Raw genomic sequence first — 12,748 nt, 5'->3', positions numbered from 1 at the left:
TTAGTAACGAAGGAATATTTATGGAAAATCTCCCCGCGCCTTCCCGAGTCCCCTCGGGGTCTGACGGCGTTCGCGGTTCTGTTCGCAGTTCTCAGCGGACGCCTCCCCAGCCCCGGCCGATGGGGCTGAGAGCAGGAGCGAAGGCTGGGTCGTGTGTACGTGGTAAAGCGGCGAGTATGGGAGCTGGGTCTGATCCGATGGTGGAGAAAGGCCGCCAGGAAGGGAATTGATGGAAAGGGCTGTGTAGGACTGGGGCTGCAGCGGTCCCACCCCGACGTCGCTCCTTTCAGCGCTCTGCCAGGGCTCAGCGTCTCCGGAATGCTCTGCTGCCGGGCTGTAGCCATAGAAATCATCACATGGGGGACAAATAGTAGAAGTGGGACCGAAGAAGCTCAGCAGCGTGACGGGAAGTTCCATAAAATGGCCCTAGGATGGGTCAGTGCTGCTGGTGCACCTTCTGCCTCTGCCAGCTACCAGCTTGGCACAGTAGATAGATTTTACCCACCAAGACAGATGCACTTTGGTGGTTCTAGTATTCATCTCACAGGGTGCTACGGCACGGGTTGCAGCTGTGCCATCTTTGTACCTTTTGATCTAATGCACTCGATGTGTTTTCATGCCAACCCAGTGGTGGCATTTTATGCAAGTAGAGGCAGTCTTTTTAATGTGCCAGGTTCATTTGTGGAGCTGGATGTTCTTGCATGCTGTGCTTGCTAAACACTGGGTAGCGTGCAATGGCATCAGCTTGGAACAGAACTGCTGTGTGTTAGGTTGGATGTTAGGAAAGATTCTGCCCTGAAAGAGCAGTCGGGCACTGGCATGGGCTGCCCATGGAGTGGTGGGATCACCATCCCTGGCGGTGTGTCAGAACCATGGGGACGTGGCTCTGAGGGATGTGGCCCTGGGCACAGTGGACTCAGTGATCTTAGATGTTTTTTTGAATCTTAACGATTCTGTGATCTCCAAGTCCTCATCCTGGAGGATATCCTTATTTACATGACTGCTGCCTTTCTGCCTGGGATTTCCCATGTTGGAGTGTTGCCTTCAGGTTTGTAATTCATGGGCAGCACACCCAGTGCGTGTGAACCAAAAACCTGTGGGCAGAGATGTGTACCCAGAGGTGCTCGCACTGAGCTGTAGCCCTTTTCACCAACACAGAATATGCTGCTCTGCAACTTAGAGTTTCAGAGGCTGAGGGATTTGGTCACAACAAACAGCATCCGGAAGTCCCACGAGCTGTCTTGATGGCTGCTGGAAGCCCTCCCTGGCTGCATTGTTTAAAGAAGAATAGATCCATCCCATATTCACACTCTGCCCTCCGGTTTGGCTTGCTCGTTGAGGTACACATACCATTTGTCTTATTCACACACAGGAAGTGGTCACACTGCTCTTGGTTTGGCCATTTGTGTGTAATTCAGTTGGGGTGTAGTTCAGATCTGTAAATGTGAATTTCTTTAAGGCTTACCTAGCAAAGAGATAGAAGTTTCTAAGCTGCTTGTTGCAGTAGTGGGAGGAAGGAAAAAAAAACAACATTGTCTCTTCTTTTTCTTAGAAAAACCGCGGATGTGGTCTTTGCAGAACTGATTTATCATGCTTTCTTCAACCACTGTGGTACACCTCAAGTATAGGCACAGAACTCCTGTGCCCTGTGGAGTCTGTTTATCACTATTGGAGCATTTAAATACTCATGTGGGCACTTCTCAATGGCTGCTGCAGCAGTTTCAGAAAAATCTTGCCTGCTAGAAGATGTCTTTCTGACCAGGTTATACTGCTTTTCTACTGGAAGGCTTCAAGCTTCAGCAGATTTTAACTTGAACTTTGGCCATCACATGCGCTTACTAATTCTTGACCTTAGCAGAAGAAGCTCTTGAGTTAAACTTATTAGAGTGTGGTAAATGATATCTGAAATGGTTAATTTTTAATTGAAAATACACTGTTAAATCATTTTTCTATGTAACTATTGGAACATCCTTCTGTAGCATCGTGCTACTTCTGTAGTCGCTTGTACAGTGCTCACAGAATCATAGAATCATTTGAGTTGGAAAAGGGCTTTAAAAGCCACCTGGTCCCATTCTCCTGCAACAAACAGGGCCGCCCATAGCTCCATAGGTGCTCAGAGCCCCTTCCCTGACCTTTGGTGCGTGCAGGGTTGGGGCATCCATCACGTCTCTGGGCTCTCTGTGCCAGTGCTGTAGTGTTTCTTCCATCTCTGTGTAAAAGAAGAGCTGTGTTTCTGTTCAGTGCCTCTGTTCAGCTTATATGGTGCTTGAGGGACTAGAAAAGAGTTGGTAAAGCTGAGATCCACGCTGGCAGAGGTAAATGCAGGTGTTAAGACCTCTCAATAAAAGCCAAACAGATGTCAGTAATACATTGAGGAACATACAGTAACAACTGAGGAACTCTGAACTGCCTGTCCTCTCCCAGCAGGGGCTGAGCCTACAGTCCCAGTGCTGCATCTGGCCCCCCTGGGGTTCCTGCCACGTGCTCACCCCTTCAACTCTGAGCATTGCACTTTTCCAGTTGAAGTATCCCCATATTTTTTCAGGATATGTTGTTGTTTGGCAGAGAAATGGGATGTGGAGGCCCTGTACTCTGAAGCTCAGTACTGAGCTCATAGTCCCAGCTGCTGAATTGTGTTGTATCACATAGCCCATCTTTCCAGGGGAAAACGGTGGAAAAGTTCTGCAGATTTGGTCAGAATTCAAATAAAGAAGATGGAAGAAATGCTCAATAAACATCATGCAGCATACATGTTTGGACAGGTGAACATAGCCTTTCCTACAAGCCTTGGTCTGTGCCCTCTCATTGTCCTTAAGCCATCCTGCTGCTTCAGTGGGACCATCACCATTTGGAAGGTGCTTGGATGAGTTGTGTCCTTTCTGAATTCTGCAGCTGAACAGGATTCTTCTGGCCTGGAATAATGCCCCTTCCTTGCCCTCTGTTTTCCTGTGCATTTCAACCTCACGCTCTCCAAGTTTGATTTTTACTGGTGGAAAAACTCCATTTGTGTTGGTGTTGATTTGAAGCCCCTTTGCGTTGCCTGAACAATGTTCCAGGGAGACTGACAAACACCTTTACCCTGCCTAGGGGTAAACAGAGCTGGTGTGAAGCCTGCGCCCACTGAAAGTGATAGCAAAGCTGTCACTGGCTCCCACCAGCATCAGAAATGTGGTTGCAGGAAGGTATTCAGGGAGTTTCTTCTCGTGTTCAGATGCCTTTTGCATTGTCAAAATGCTCTCACAGATAGATGGAAGTATTTTTAACACAAGCTTTGGTGCAGCTTTTTCCTCCTCTCCAAAAGTCGTGCTGCCTGCCCTGTGGATGTCTCATGCTGGAGCCAGCAGTGCTCCAAGAAGCGTATGGGAATCCCTGACTGCTCTGTGAAAGCAAGAAGAGAACAGCTCGTCCCTACAGCTCAGCTTACTTTGTCCAAGGCTTCCTTGTTTTTCCTCAGTGTGAGACGTGCCTTTGTTCTCTCCTGAAAGGTCCAGCCCTGTGGTGATTTTCACAGGCAGGTATGTTGGGAGCTCAGCCAGGGGTGACCCTTTCCGCCTTAGCACTCAGATGCTGTCAGAAGAGCACCCCAGGTAGCATTCCATGGTGTTTGCTGCTTTAATTGATGGTAAAGAAGAAGGGAACACATTGTTCATCTTCTGTGTTAAGAACCCACGCTTATCCTGCAGTGGTTGGGATCAGGCTGAGTATTTCCTCAGCAAGGGGTTGTAAATCAAACCCGTTTCACTCAAAGGGAGGAAGTGGGACCTGAGGTTTTGCAGGAAGGTGGTGGTCAGGGCGTGCCTGCACTGGTATCTTACTTGGGCTCCTTGTCTGCTGTACCACGTACCCACTGACTCATGCCATGGAGCAAGTGTGGATAGTGCTGTCCTGTTGGACAGGAGGGGCACTCGTGGACAGCTTGTCTCGCCTGCAGCCCAAGACAGAAAACTAACTGGTGCCATTCAGCTTTGGGAATTCCAACCCAAGTCTTTGCCATGGATTGGTGCAGATGCTTTGCTGGACCAGGCTGCCTTTCTCAAGAGGCAAATGCTCACTGAATGCAGAGACCTGTGTTTGAGACACAAATTGCAGACAGGAGTAATAATTTTGTAATGAGCATGAGGGGTGAATCAAACATTTTGCCGTACTCTCTCAAAATGGGGCAGGCTGTGGAAAAGAGACTTCCTCAAACTGTATGGAAAAAGTAAGATGTCTCCTATGAAATGCATTGCAAGAAAAATTGAGTATTTGTATGGAGAACCCAAAAATGGCAGCTCTCACTGCGTGGTGCTGAGTACCTTGGTGCTAAACTAGATTGTACTAGCAGAAATAGGAATAGAAACCCTTTGTTAAGCTCCATTTTGGGCAAAGATTGCCAGTTCCATTTCTGTTATTTGTTACATCCCTAAGTGTTAATGCAGCATATGATGTAGATGGGCTGGGCTGTATCCTGAGCCGGCTCTTCTGAGAAGGAGAAGAGTTTATAACCTTAATTGACATAACCCTGCACAAAAAGGGTATGAAGTTCCTTCTGAGGTCTCCACGAGCCTTTCCTTGGGAAGAATTGGTATTTCCAGTGTGCTTCTTAAGTTAAAACCAAAAAGGAATGGTTTTTCATTTTGGTAGCATCAGCTCTATAAGAGCAAAAATGTATTTCTGTGTGTAATAAAGAAAGATGGAAGTACAAACAAATGGCTGCATTCCGTTTGCAGCTCCGAGCGCTTAGAAAATGACCAGCTGTGTTTTGCTTTAGAAGCCAATTCCAAGGGGATTTTTTTTTTTCCCTCTCCTTTGTCTGTTTCTTTCTGTGTAAACCACATGCACATAACAATAATTAACCAGTGAAGGAGGTCGGAAGGGAAAAGGCTGGAAAAGATGCACTTTAAACACAGAGATCCTGGGCTTCATGAGGCTATGAGCTGCAGTGAACTGGAAGGTTTGTCTAAGGATCCCAGGTGACGTGATGAATATAAGGTAGCTGTTCAAGGGGCAGAATCCTCTTCTGCCAAATGGATTTTTTTCATTTGGATACTATTTTGAGATTTCTTTCTTTTTTTCTGGTTATATTAGGTGCAGTATATTTTCTAATCTAAGGAAGCTTAGATTCTGGTGGGCATAGAAATAATGTTTGGGGTTATGTAGCATCCGAAGCATGATGCTTTCCAGTAGTGGTTCACTGTGTTTGTGAATGCTGTGGTACAGAAGCCAGGTAGGTCTGTGCACCAGACTGCAGGCATGGAGCAAGTTGTAGGAGATCCTGCAGAGGCCTGTAGGGGACCTGAGGTCTGTGTGCAGCCAGCTCATCCCAGCTACAGCCACGCTCACACCAACACAGAGCCATCACCTGGAGAAAAGGACCAGGAGTCTCCCTGGAGCCTATCTCAGAGCATGGGGCACCAGCCACACATTGGGCTCGTGGAGAGCTGCTGTAACCAGAAGGAGCTGTGCTGAGTGCTGTGCTGGATGCCTGTGGCCTCCCAGCAGAGGATGAGTTTCCTCTTCTGGCTGTGCTTTCCACCTGGGAGCAGTGCACTTCTCATGAAGCGGGGAAAGGTGTTTAGTTTTTCTGGTGTTGCATTGCATGGCCAAATGCAGGCTCTGATCTGCCATTCTGCACAGAATATGCGTGGAGTTAGAGATGAGGCTTAAAGCAGAGGTTGTCTACAACCCTGGGCAAGCTTTTAAATCCCATCAGCTGCAGATGCTTTATGTTTTCCATGCCGAACAGCCATCTTAATACATTCAATTTTTCCTGTAGATACTGGCAGCATGTGTGCTTTGTTTTGTATGTGCATGGTGGGGATGGAGAAGATGGTTATTCTGAGGGCAGTCTGACACCCTGAGTGCTGTCCATCCCCAGCAGAAGCTGTTTGCCCTGCTTTCAGAAGCCACCCTCCAGAAGTGAAAACATAGTCCCCTGCAGATAAAGGCAAACACGAAGCAAATGGCTTCTTGTAACCACAATAAATAAAACTTTTTGTTTTTTTTTTCCTTCTGAAGTCTACTTTTTTAGAAGACAAAATAATGCTTCCTCTGGCTAATCTCACTGCCGTTGTCCAGCATGAGGAAACATCTGCTCTTCATGGTAGGCTTGGTTGTCCCAGTCAGTTCCCATTCAGTTTCCTTCTCTAACACCAGCATCAGTTGCTTCCACGTGCCTCCACCCCTGCCCTAAATCAGGAGCAGCCTGAGGCTCAGGAAAGCTTTGACCATCTTTATGTGCAGGGTTTTAGCAGCCCTTGCACCACAGTAATATGTCATGGTCCTACTGCCGCCTTTCTTCTTTGAAAAGGGGGAGATGCTTTTGTTGTGACCCAGCTGGTTGTTTCCCTTGTGTGATTTCGGCCCACCCTATGTGGGATGGCTTTTCTGCCCTGGGGGTGGGCTGTTGGAGGGGCTGGCTGTTGGACAGAGAGTGACTGCCCGTCCTCATTGCCATGGCTGCAAAAACCGAAAGTAGGCAAGAGCTGAGAGAGCAGAGCACAGGGGAGGATGAGTGACCAAACCTGGGACTGCTGTGGGATGTGGAGAGCTCTGGAGAAGATCTTTCCATGGTAGGAACTGGAAAGAGCCTGCCGGGAACAAGTTTGTACATATGTCATGTATTCTATTGCCACGTATGTGCACTGAAGAGCAGTTCACAAAAGGAAAAAAAATGTACTTGTAGCCTTGCTAGAATTTTGCGGTTCTCCAGGAGTTTAATATACATGGTTTATTCTCACCAGACAGCACCATTCCTGTTCCAGCTAGCATGCTAAGAGCTTGGTTTTATTCCAGCAGCAGAGTATAGCACGTTTGATTCGTTGTCTTCACTGTCATTCTTTTACAGTGGTAATGTTGTCCATGTCTCATTTCAGAACCGTGGCGGCTGAAGTCAGGAAGCAGATCTCAGGGCAGTATGGAGGGTCTCCCCAGCTTCTCAAAAACCTCAATATTGGAGGCAGCGTCTCTCATCACACAACCGTAAGTAGTGCTTGGAACACGGAAGAGGGAAGGAGGTGTGCATGGTTATTCTGACCATTGTTCAGAAAGAAATTGCAGTGCCTGTTCACACAGGAGTTGGACTCCTATGGTGGTTGTTATGGGTCCTTTCCAACTTGAGGTACTCTGTGATTCTGCAGTACTGACATGTTGTTGTCTTAACACTGATAACACTAAGGTAAATAATTCTGTGCAAGAAGTGCTGATTTTGGAGATGTCTGTCCTGCACATCAGTTGGTGTGGCTGGGAGTCTGTGTTCGTGCAGAAGCTTTGTAGGACACTGGGGCTCCTTTGACCAGCTCGTATTTGCTTTATCCCAGAGCAGCTTGGATGGGACATTAAATTCCACGCGCATGTCTGGGTGTCTGCAAAGAGCTCTTTGCGTGCTCGTGCTCTTTAGGTACAGTATTTTAGTCTTCTTTGACATTCTTAAGAGTAGAACCACAGTTACAAAGCTCATCTGGTCTTCAGATGTATTTTGGATATTATGGTGAAAGCTTGAATACAATTATTCCTCAGGAATGTGTATTTATTTATGTGTTCACAGTCCACTTCTAAGAGTGGTTGAAATGTAGGCCAAGTTTTCAGGAACACCCTTTCTGAAATCAGATTTTCTTGCACGGACTCTCAGTAACCTTCAAATTTTATTCAGTGTGGTGGTACAAATTTCAAGAGTTCAACAAACTTTTTCAGGCTGGAGCTGTATTTCAGATGTGTTGCTTTGATTTGGATTATTGCCCTGGGTCATGGAATTTCTTTAGCAGCCGTCAACTTAGAAAACAAATACTGTCGGATCTTGCTTTCTTCAAAGAGGTTTAGATTGGTTCTGGCAGTGCTGGAAATATGCCTTGAATTTTCAGGAGTCCTCCTCTTGATCTGGAGTAATGTCCTGCATGATATTGTTGGTTCATATGCTTCTCTGCATCCCATGCAATGTGAGAAAGCTTTCTTATGCAGAGCACAGATGCGTCCTTAGGGCTGGTACCATCTCAAACAGGATCTTGAAGACTAAATTGACCTCTACCTTAAAAAGAATGATTTGCTGCAGGCTGAAAGTTCATCTTTAAAGAGATATGGCTGTGCTAGAATTGCTGGGAACTGGCATTTGTGTCATTTCCCTGTACATCAGCTGTGTAAGTACTGGGAGAGAAGAGGGCTGGTTTGGTCAGCTGTGTGCATGGCCTTATTGCTGAGTGAGCACAAAGGAGGGAGGGGTTATGAGAACGGCGTCTCCAGGGATAATGCCTCATTGTAGCAATCTCTGTAGAGATGTGGGATGATAATGCAAAACCTTGATGCGGTGGTTCTGTACCATCTTTAGCACCCAGTAGTTAGGTGGAGGGGAGGCACCCCTGTTATTAGTGGCACAGACTGGATGGAGCACTTGGGGTCATGCCCCCACTTCCCTGCTGCTATGGATAGCTGAGGATTGATGTCTGCTTTTGAAGGGCCCATTGGATGTCCATCCCTCAGCTTTCTGTGCCTCGCTTGTCTCACATGATTTCATTGAGGAACAAGTTGGGTGAATTGCCCTTGTGCTCCCCTTTGCTTTCATGAAGTAAGATCTCTTTGGTGTACCTTGCCAAGCTGTTCTTCAGCCAGACATGTATGTGATAACTATTTTTCATTGGTTGCCCATATGAATCATCTCTTCCACTTTTTGTTTCTACATCTAAGGTTTTTTCGGCCTACTGTCGTAAAGAGGAGCTACAGAAAAGAAGGGGACAGACTCTTTAGCAGGCTCTGTTGTGACAGAGCAAGGGGAAATGGTTTTGAGCTTGAAGAGGGCGGATTTAGGTTAGATATAAAGTCTTTTACAGTGAGGGTAGTGAGGCACTCAGAACAGCTGCCCAATGGGGTGGTGGATGCCCTGTCTCTGGAGACTTTCAGAGTGAGGCTGGATCAGGCCCTGGGCAACCTGACCTAGCTGTGCTGTCCATGTGCATTGCAGAGCAGTTGGACTGGATGACCTTCAGAGGTCCCTTCTAGCTCTAAGGATTCTATGATACTAAGTGTACGCGCTCAAAGCTTCAGTCCTGTCAGCCTGCACATGCAATTCATAATACAGGATCAGATTTGTTGGGCACCGTCTTGTCATCTCTGTCTTTACTTCTTGTCTCTCATTATCCTGTTGCTGGTGTGGTTTTTTTGGTAGATCTACGTGAGCATCTCTAAAATCCTAGATAAGGTCATGCTAACTGGAAGCAGGCTCTGAGCCTTTCCCTCAAAATGTGTTGCGTGACGCTTGATGCAATTAGCTGCTAGTTTGTCATCCTAAATTCTGTGCTGAGCAGAGATGCTTTTAGAAGAATGATTAACGTGGAGTGGTGTTTTATAGGAGATAGTCTGTGTGTTTAGGCAAGTCATGAGTCTGTCCTGAGGCTGCATCACATGGGCAGAGGTTTTGCTTATAAGGAATTTTGGGTTAGTTTTTCTCCCTTAAGCATCCCTCAGAATCTGCTGTTCCTGTCTGTTCTGTTTGGTAGTAAAGGGGAAACATGACTTCTTTCAGTTGGAGTAGTTGTTTGCTGTGGAGAAGTTCAAAAGTTGATCTGTCATATTGCTATTATGGTGCAGAAATGGAAGGCCCTGAATCTGTGTGGCAGTGCTGTGTAGCTGTGCTGGTGTGAAAGCCTGAAGTAGGATTCCTGGTGTGGATTTCCATATTTTACTAATTCTTTGATTGAATTTCATGTGATTGTCTCCACAATGGCAGCAAGTTGTATTGCTGAAGGTGCAGCATGGACCTGGAGGACTTCTAATGATAAAGCACTCTCCTATGCAGTGCATCTTACTCCTCACACAGCTAGTTAGGATCCAGAGGAAGTCACAACGCTGATCCTCTGTTGTCTGCTGCCAACAGCAGCTGCTTCTGGGAACTCCTCTGTAAGTCTCATGATATGTAGTCTGGTGTAGACATCCTTTAGCAGAAATCTATGCTTTTGTGAAAGAGTAGCCTCAGTGCTGAGCCATTGCTTCTCAGTGGCTGAAGACAGGGCAGGAACTTCTTGCACTTGACGCATTTGCATGTGGTTGAACCCAAGAGTAGTGCAAGAGATGTCAGCTGAATTTTAGCAAGTCTGTTCGCTTCTGCTTCATATGCAACAGACAAAATGCTGCCAGAACTGTTTCTAATTTTGTATCTGGTGATGCTGGGGAGGAAGAAGGCACTGCTTTCAACTGGCTGCACAAGTGTTTGTGGTTTATTATTGTCAACTTCCGCCCTTCTGCCACTTCAGGAGCAGCTGATTTTAATGGTGTGTTCCCCAAACCACAATGCAGGCCCAAAGCCATCAGAAGCCTTTCCTGTGTACCCTGTTGTGCTGGATGGCCCTCCTCACACGGTGCAGCCTTTGCAGCACGGAGCTTTTGTTTTTGAAATCCAGAACAGAAGGCACTGATGGTTTATTGCTGAGAAAAAGGAGCCTGTAAGGTCCTAGTGAGATGAAGGAGCTTTTCTTTTTTGAAGCTACATTTGCAAGTCACTGGTAAATAGAGCATGTGTTTGCACCTTGCCATTGGGTTTGGGCCTGTACACCACAGGCTGCGCCCTCAGCTTTGTGCATTTATTTGGTGCTCCCTGGTGGGAACCTGTACTTCTGCTCCCACTGAACAGCTGCTTCAGACGACCAGTGGGGCTGAATTCTCCTTTCACACAGAGGGTGGTGATGCACTGTTCACAGGTTGCCCAAGGAGGCTGTGGATGCCCCATCCCTGCAGGCATCCAAGGCCAGGCTGGATGTGGCTCTGGGCAGCCTGGGCTGCTGGTTGGTGACCTGCACACAGCAGGGGGTTGGAACTGATGAGCATTGTGCTCCTTTTCAACCCAGGCCATTCTATGATTCTATGAAAACAGAGAGCTCTCACTTCCTTTCAGAGAATTCCCAGCAGCATGCGACATTTACTTTGTTTATTTGATGAACTGGACTGTTTACTATGCTCTATTATAATGCCTTGTGACTAACCACTTTCTTTTCTATTTAAGTTTGTTTTTTTTTTTCTGTTGAGCTTCTCCTCGTGCTATGGTGCTCATTAACTGTCTGCTGACCCTGTAATTGCTGCCAAACACTGTGGTGTGGCAGAGCACTGCAGTAGTTGTACCTGGACGAAGCCGGGTTGTTGGGCAGCACAGGGATTGCCATTAGTGCTGCTGAAGTGACTGAGAGGTTTCTCCACCGCCTGATGTGCATGGCTGGCTTTACTGGCTGCCTGTTGTGCCCATTTGGCTTCAGAAGAGCAGAGTTCAGGTTTGGATCAGTTTTTTCCCCATGTTTGTGGGCATTTAGTGTGAGCAGACAATGCTACTGAAGGACAGTATTGCATAGCTGAACACTGCTATGAGGATGAGCATTGTTATCAGAGATGATAATTAGTTTGGGAATGAAAGGGTGTGAATTCTTGGACATGATGTGATCTGACCACATCTGCTTTCAGTGCTCCATTTTCTTCACGTAAAATAAAGGTGCTGACATTTATGTATCTTTGTAAGGCACTACCAGCTTTATGGGCATTATGAGGGCTAATTGAAGCTTTGTCTTGGATTTATTGGATGTCACGCTTTTGTTCTTTGTGTTCAGAGATAATATCTAATTATTAAATAAGAGAATATAGGTTCCTTTATATATTTCCATTGTTTATTTTAGCATTGCTTAAAAGAAGAGGAAAAGATAATTTATGCAAATGAATGGAAAACACTGCAAGGGAGAACCTGACAATAAAAATGCAGGATAGAAAAGGGCGTTTTGAAGTGTTCAGAGCCAAGTAATTTTATCACCAAAATTACTAAAATGAAAAGGAAAATGAGCCAAGTCTTAATGCTCTCTCAAAGCTGATTAAGGCTTAATAGTGAGTCCCATTATGTGGATTTCCTGGAGGTTGTGCCCTGCCTGCCTGGATGGTCTGTCCTCATCAGCCAGGAGAGGATGGGAGAGGCATCCACATCCTCTTCCCCTCCTCCTCCCATCAGGGGCTGCTCATGGTTAACTTTGCTCTAGTGAGCAGCTCGGAGTGCTATGTACCAGTTATGAAATCAGTAGAACCCTGCTGCAGAGATCAAGCTTTTTATACGTGAAGTTGGTGAGTTTGGGAGTCACTGAATGGTCAGTGAGTCTCATTTGTCTGTTTAAACAGTTTATATGTTGGCAGAGATAACTGATCTTAGCAAAATACTGAGTAAATTCTCTTACTTAACAGAAGCATTCCTGACAGGCCTGCTAATAAATAGTCAGCATCTAAAAATGCAATTAAATCCAGGAATAAAACACAGAAGCAAACTGATGTTCCGTGGAAATGCTGATAATGCCCGCCATCGCAAAAGCATTCTTAATATTGGATTCAAATTGCAAGGGAATTTTTTCCTATCCCTGTTGGTGTGCTTGCAGTGCCCTTCCCACAGGAGCTGTCATGGTCCCAGCAGGCAGCAGAGGGCTGAAGGCTGCTGCTTCGTGGTGCTGAGTTATGTGCTTAATCCATGCTGTGGATGAGTGGCCCACTGGTAGTTGAGATGTGACAGAGCCAGGTGCTCTCCATGCAGAAGCACATGCATGCACGTGGCTGCTGCAGCTTGGTTTGTGCAGAGCCTTTGCGAACCCTGAGGGTCGGGAGGGATCCATCTCTGCTGCTCTGATGTATTGTTTCTGCCAAAAGTGGGAAGCTGTGATTTTTCTGGGCGGACTATTTGATTTTTTAATCTCTTTAACAGTAGAGAGCTTTGATGTTTTCTTTGTCTCGGTTTCGGCACTCTCAGTTTCAGTGCGGTTAATCAGGGGGT

The 12,748-nt window shown here is 46.4% G+C and overlaps 1 protein-coding gene across 9 annotated transcripts in view; it reads left to right on the top strand.

Moving 5' to 3' along the window:
• DOCK7 (dedicator of cytokinesis 7) overlaps positions 1–12,748 on the top strand; it is an 88,709-nt gene that overhangs the window by 477 nt on the left and 75,484 nt on the right. For all 9 annotated transcript variants that reach the window (XR_006179310.1, XM_042873226.1, XM_042873222.1 and 6 more), the window contains exon 2: positions 6,855–6,960. Coding sequence is in view for 8 of the 9 variants with exons in the window: in XM_042873226.1 (XP_042729160.1) it covers positions 6,855–6,960 (106 nt within the window). In the remaining variant the exon portion in view is untranslated. The remainder of the gene's footprint in view (positions 1–6,854; positions 6,961–12,748) is intronic.

Source organism: Lagopus leucura, unplaced genomic scaffold (genome assembly GCF_019238085.1).
Source record: "Lagopus leucura isolate 7727_CA_CO unplaced genomic scaffold, USGS_WTPT01 Super-Scaffold_100009, whole genome shotgun sequence".
Lineage (NCBI taxonomy): Eukaryota > Metazoa > Chordata > Aves > Galliformes > Phasianidae > Lagopus > Lagopus leucura.
Note: the sequence above shows the minus strand (reverse complement) of the source record. Positions and strands in the feature narration are given on the sequence as shown.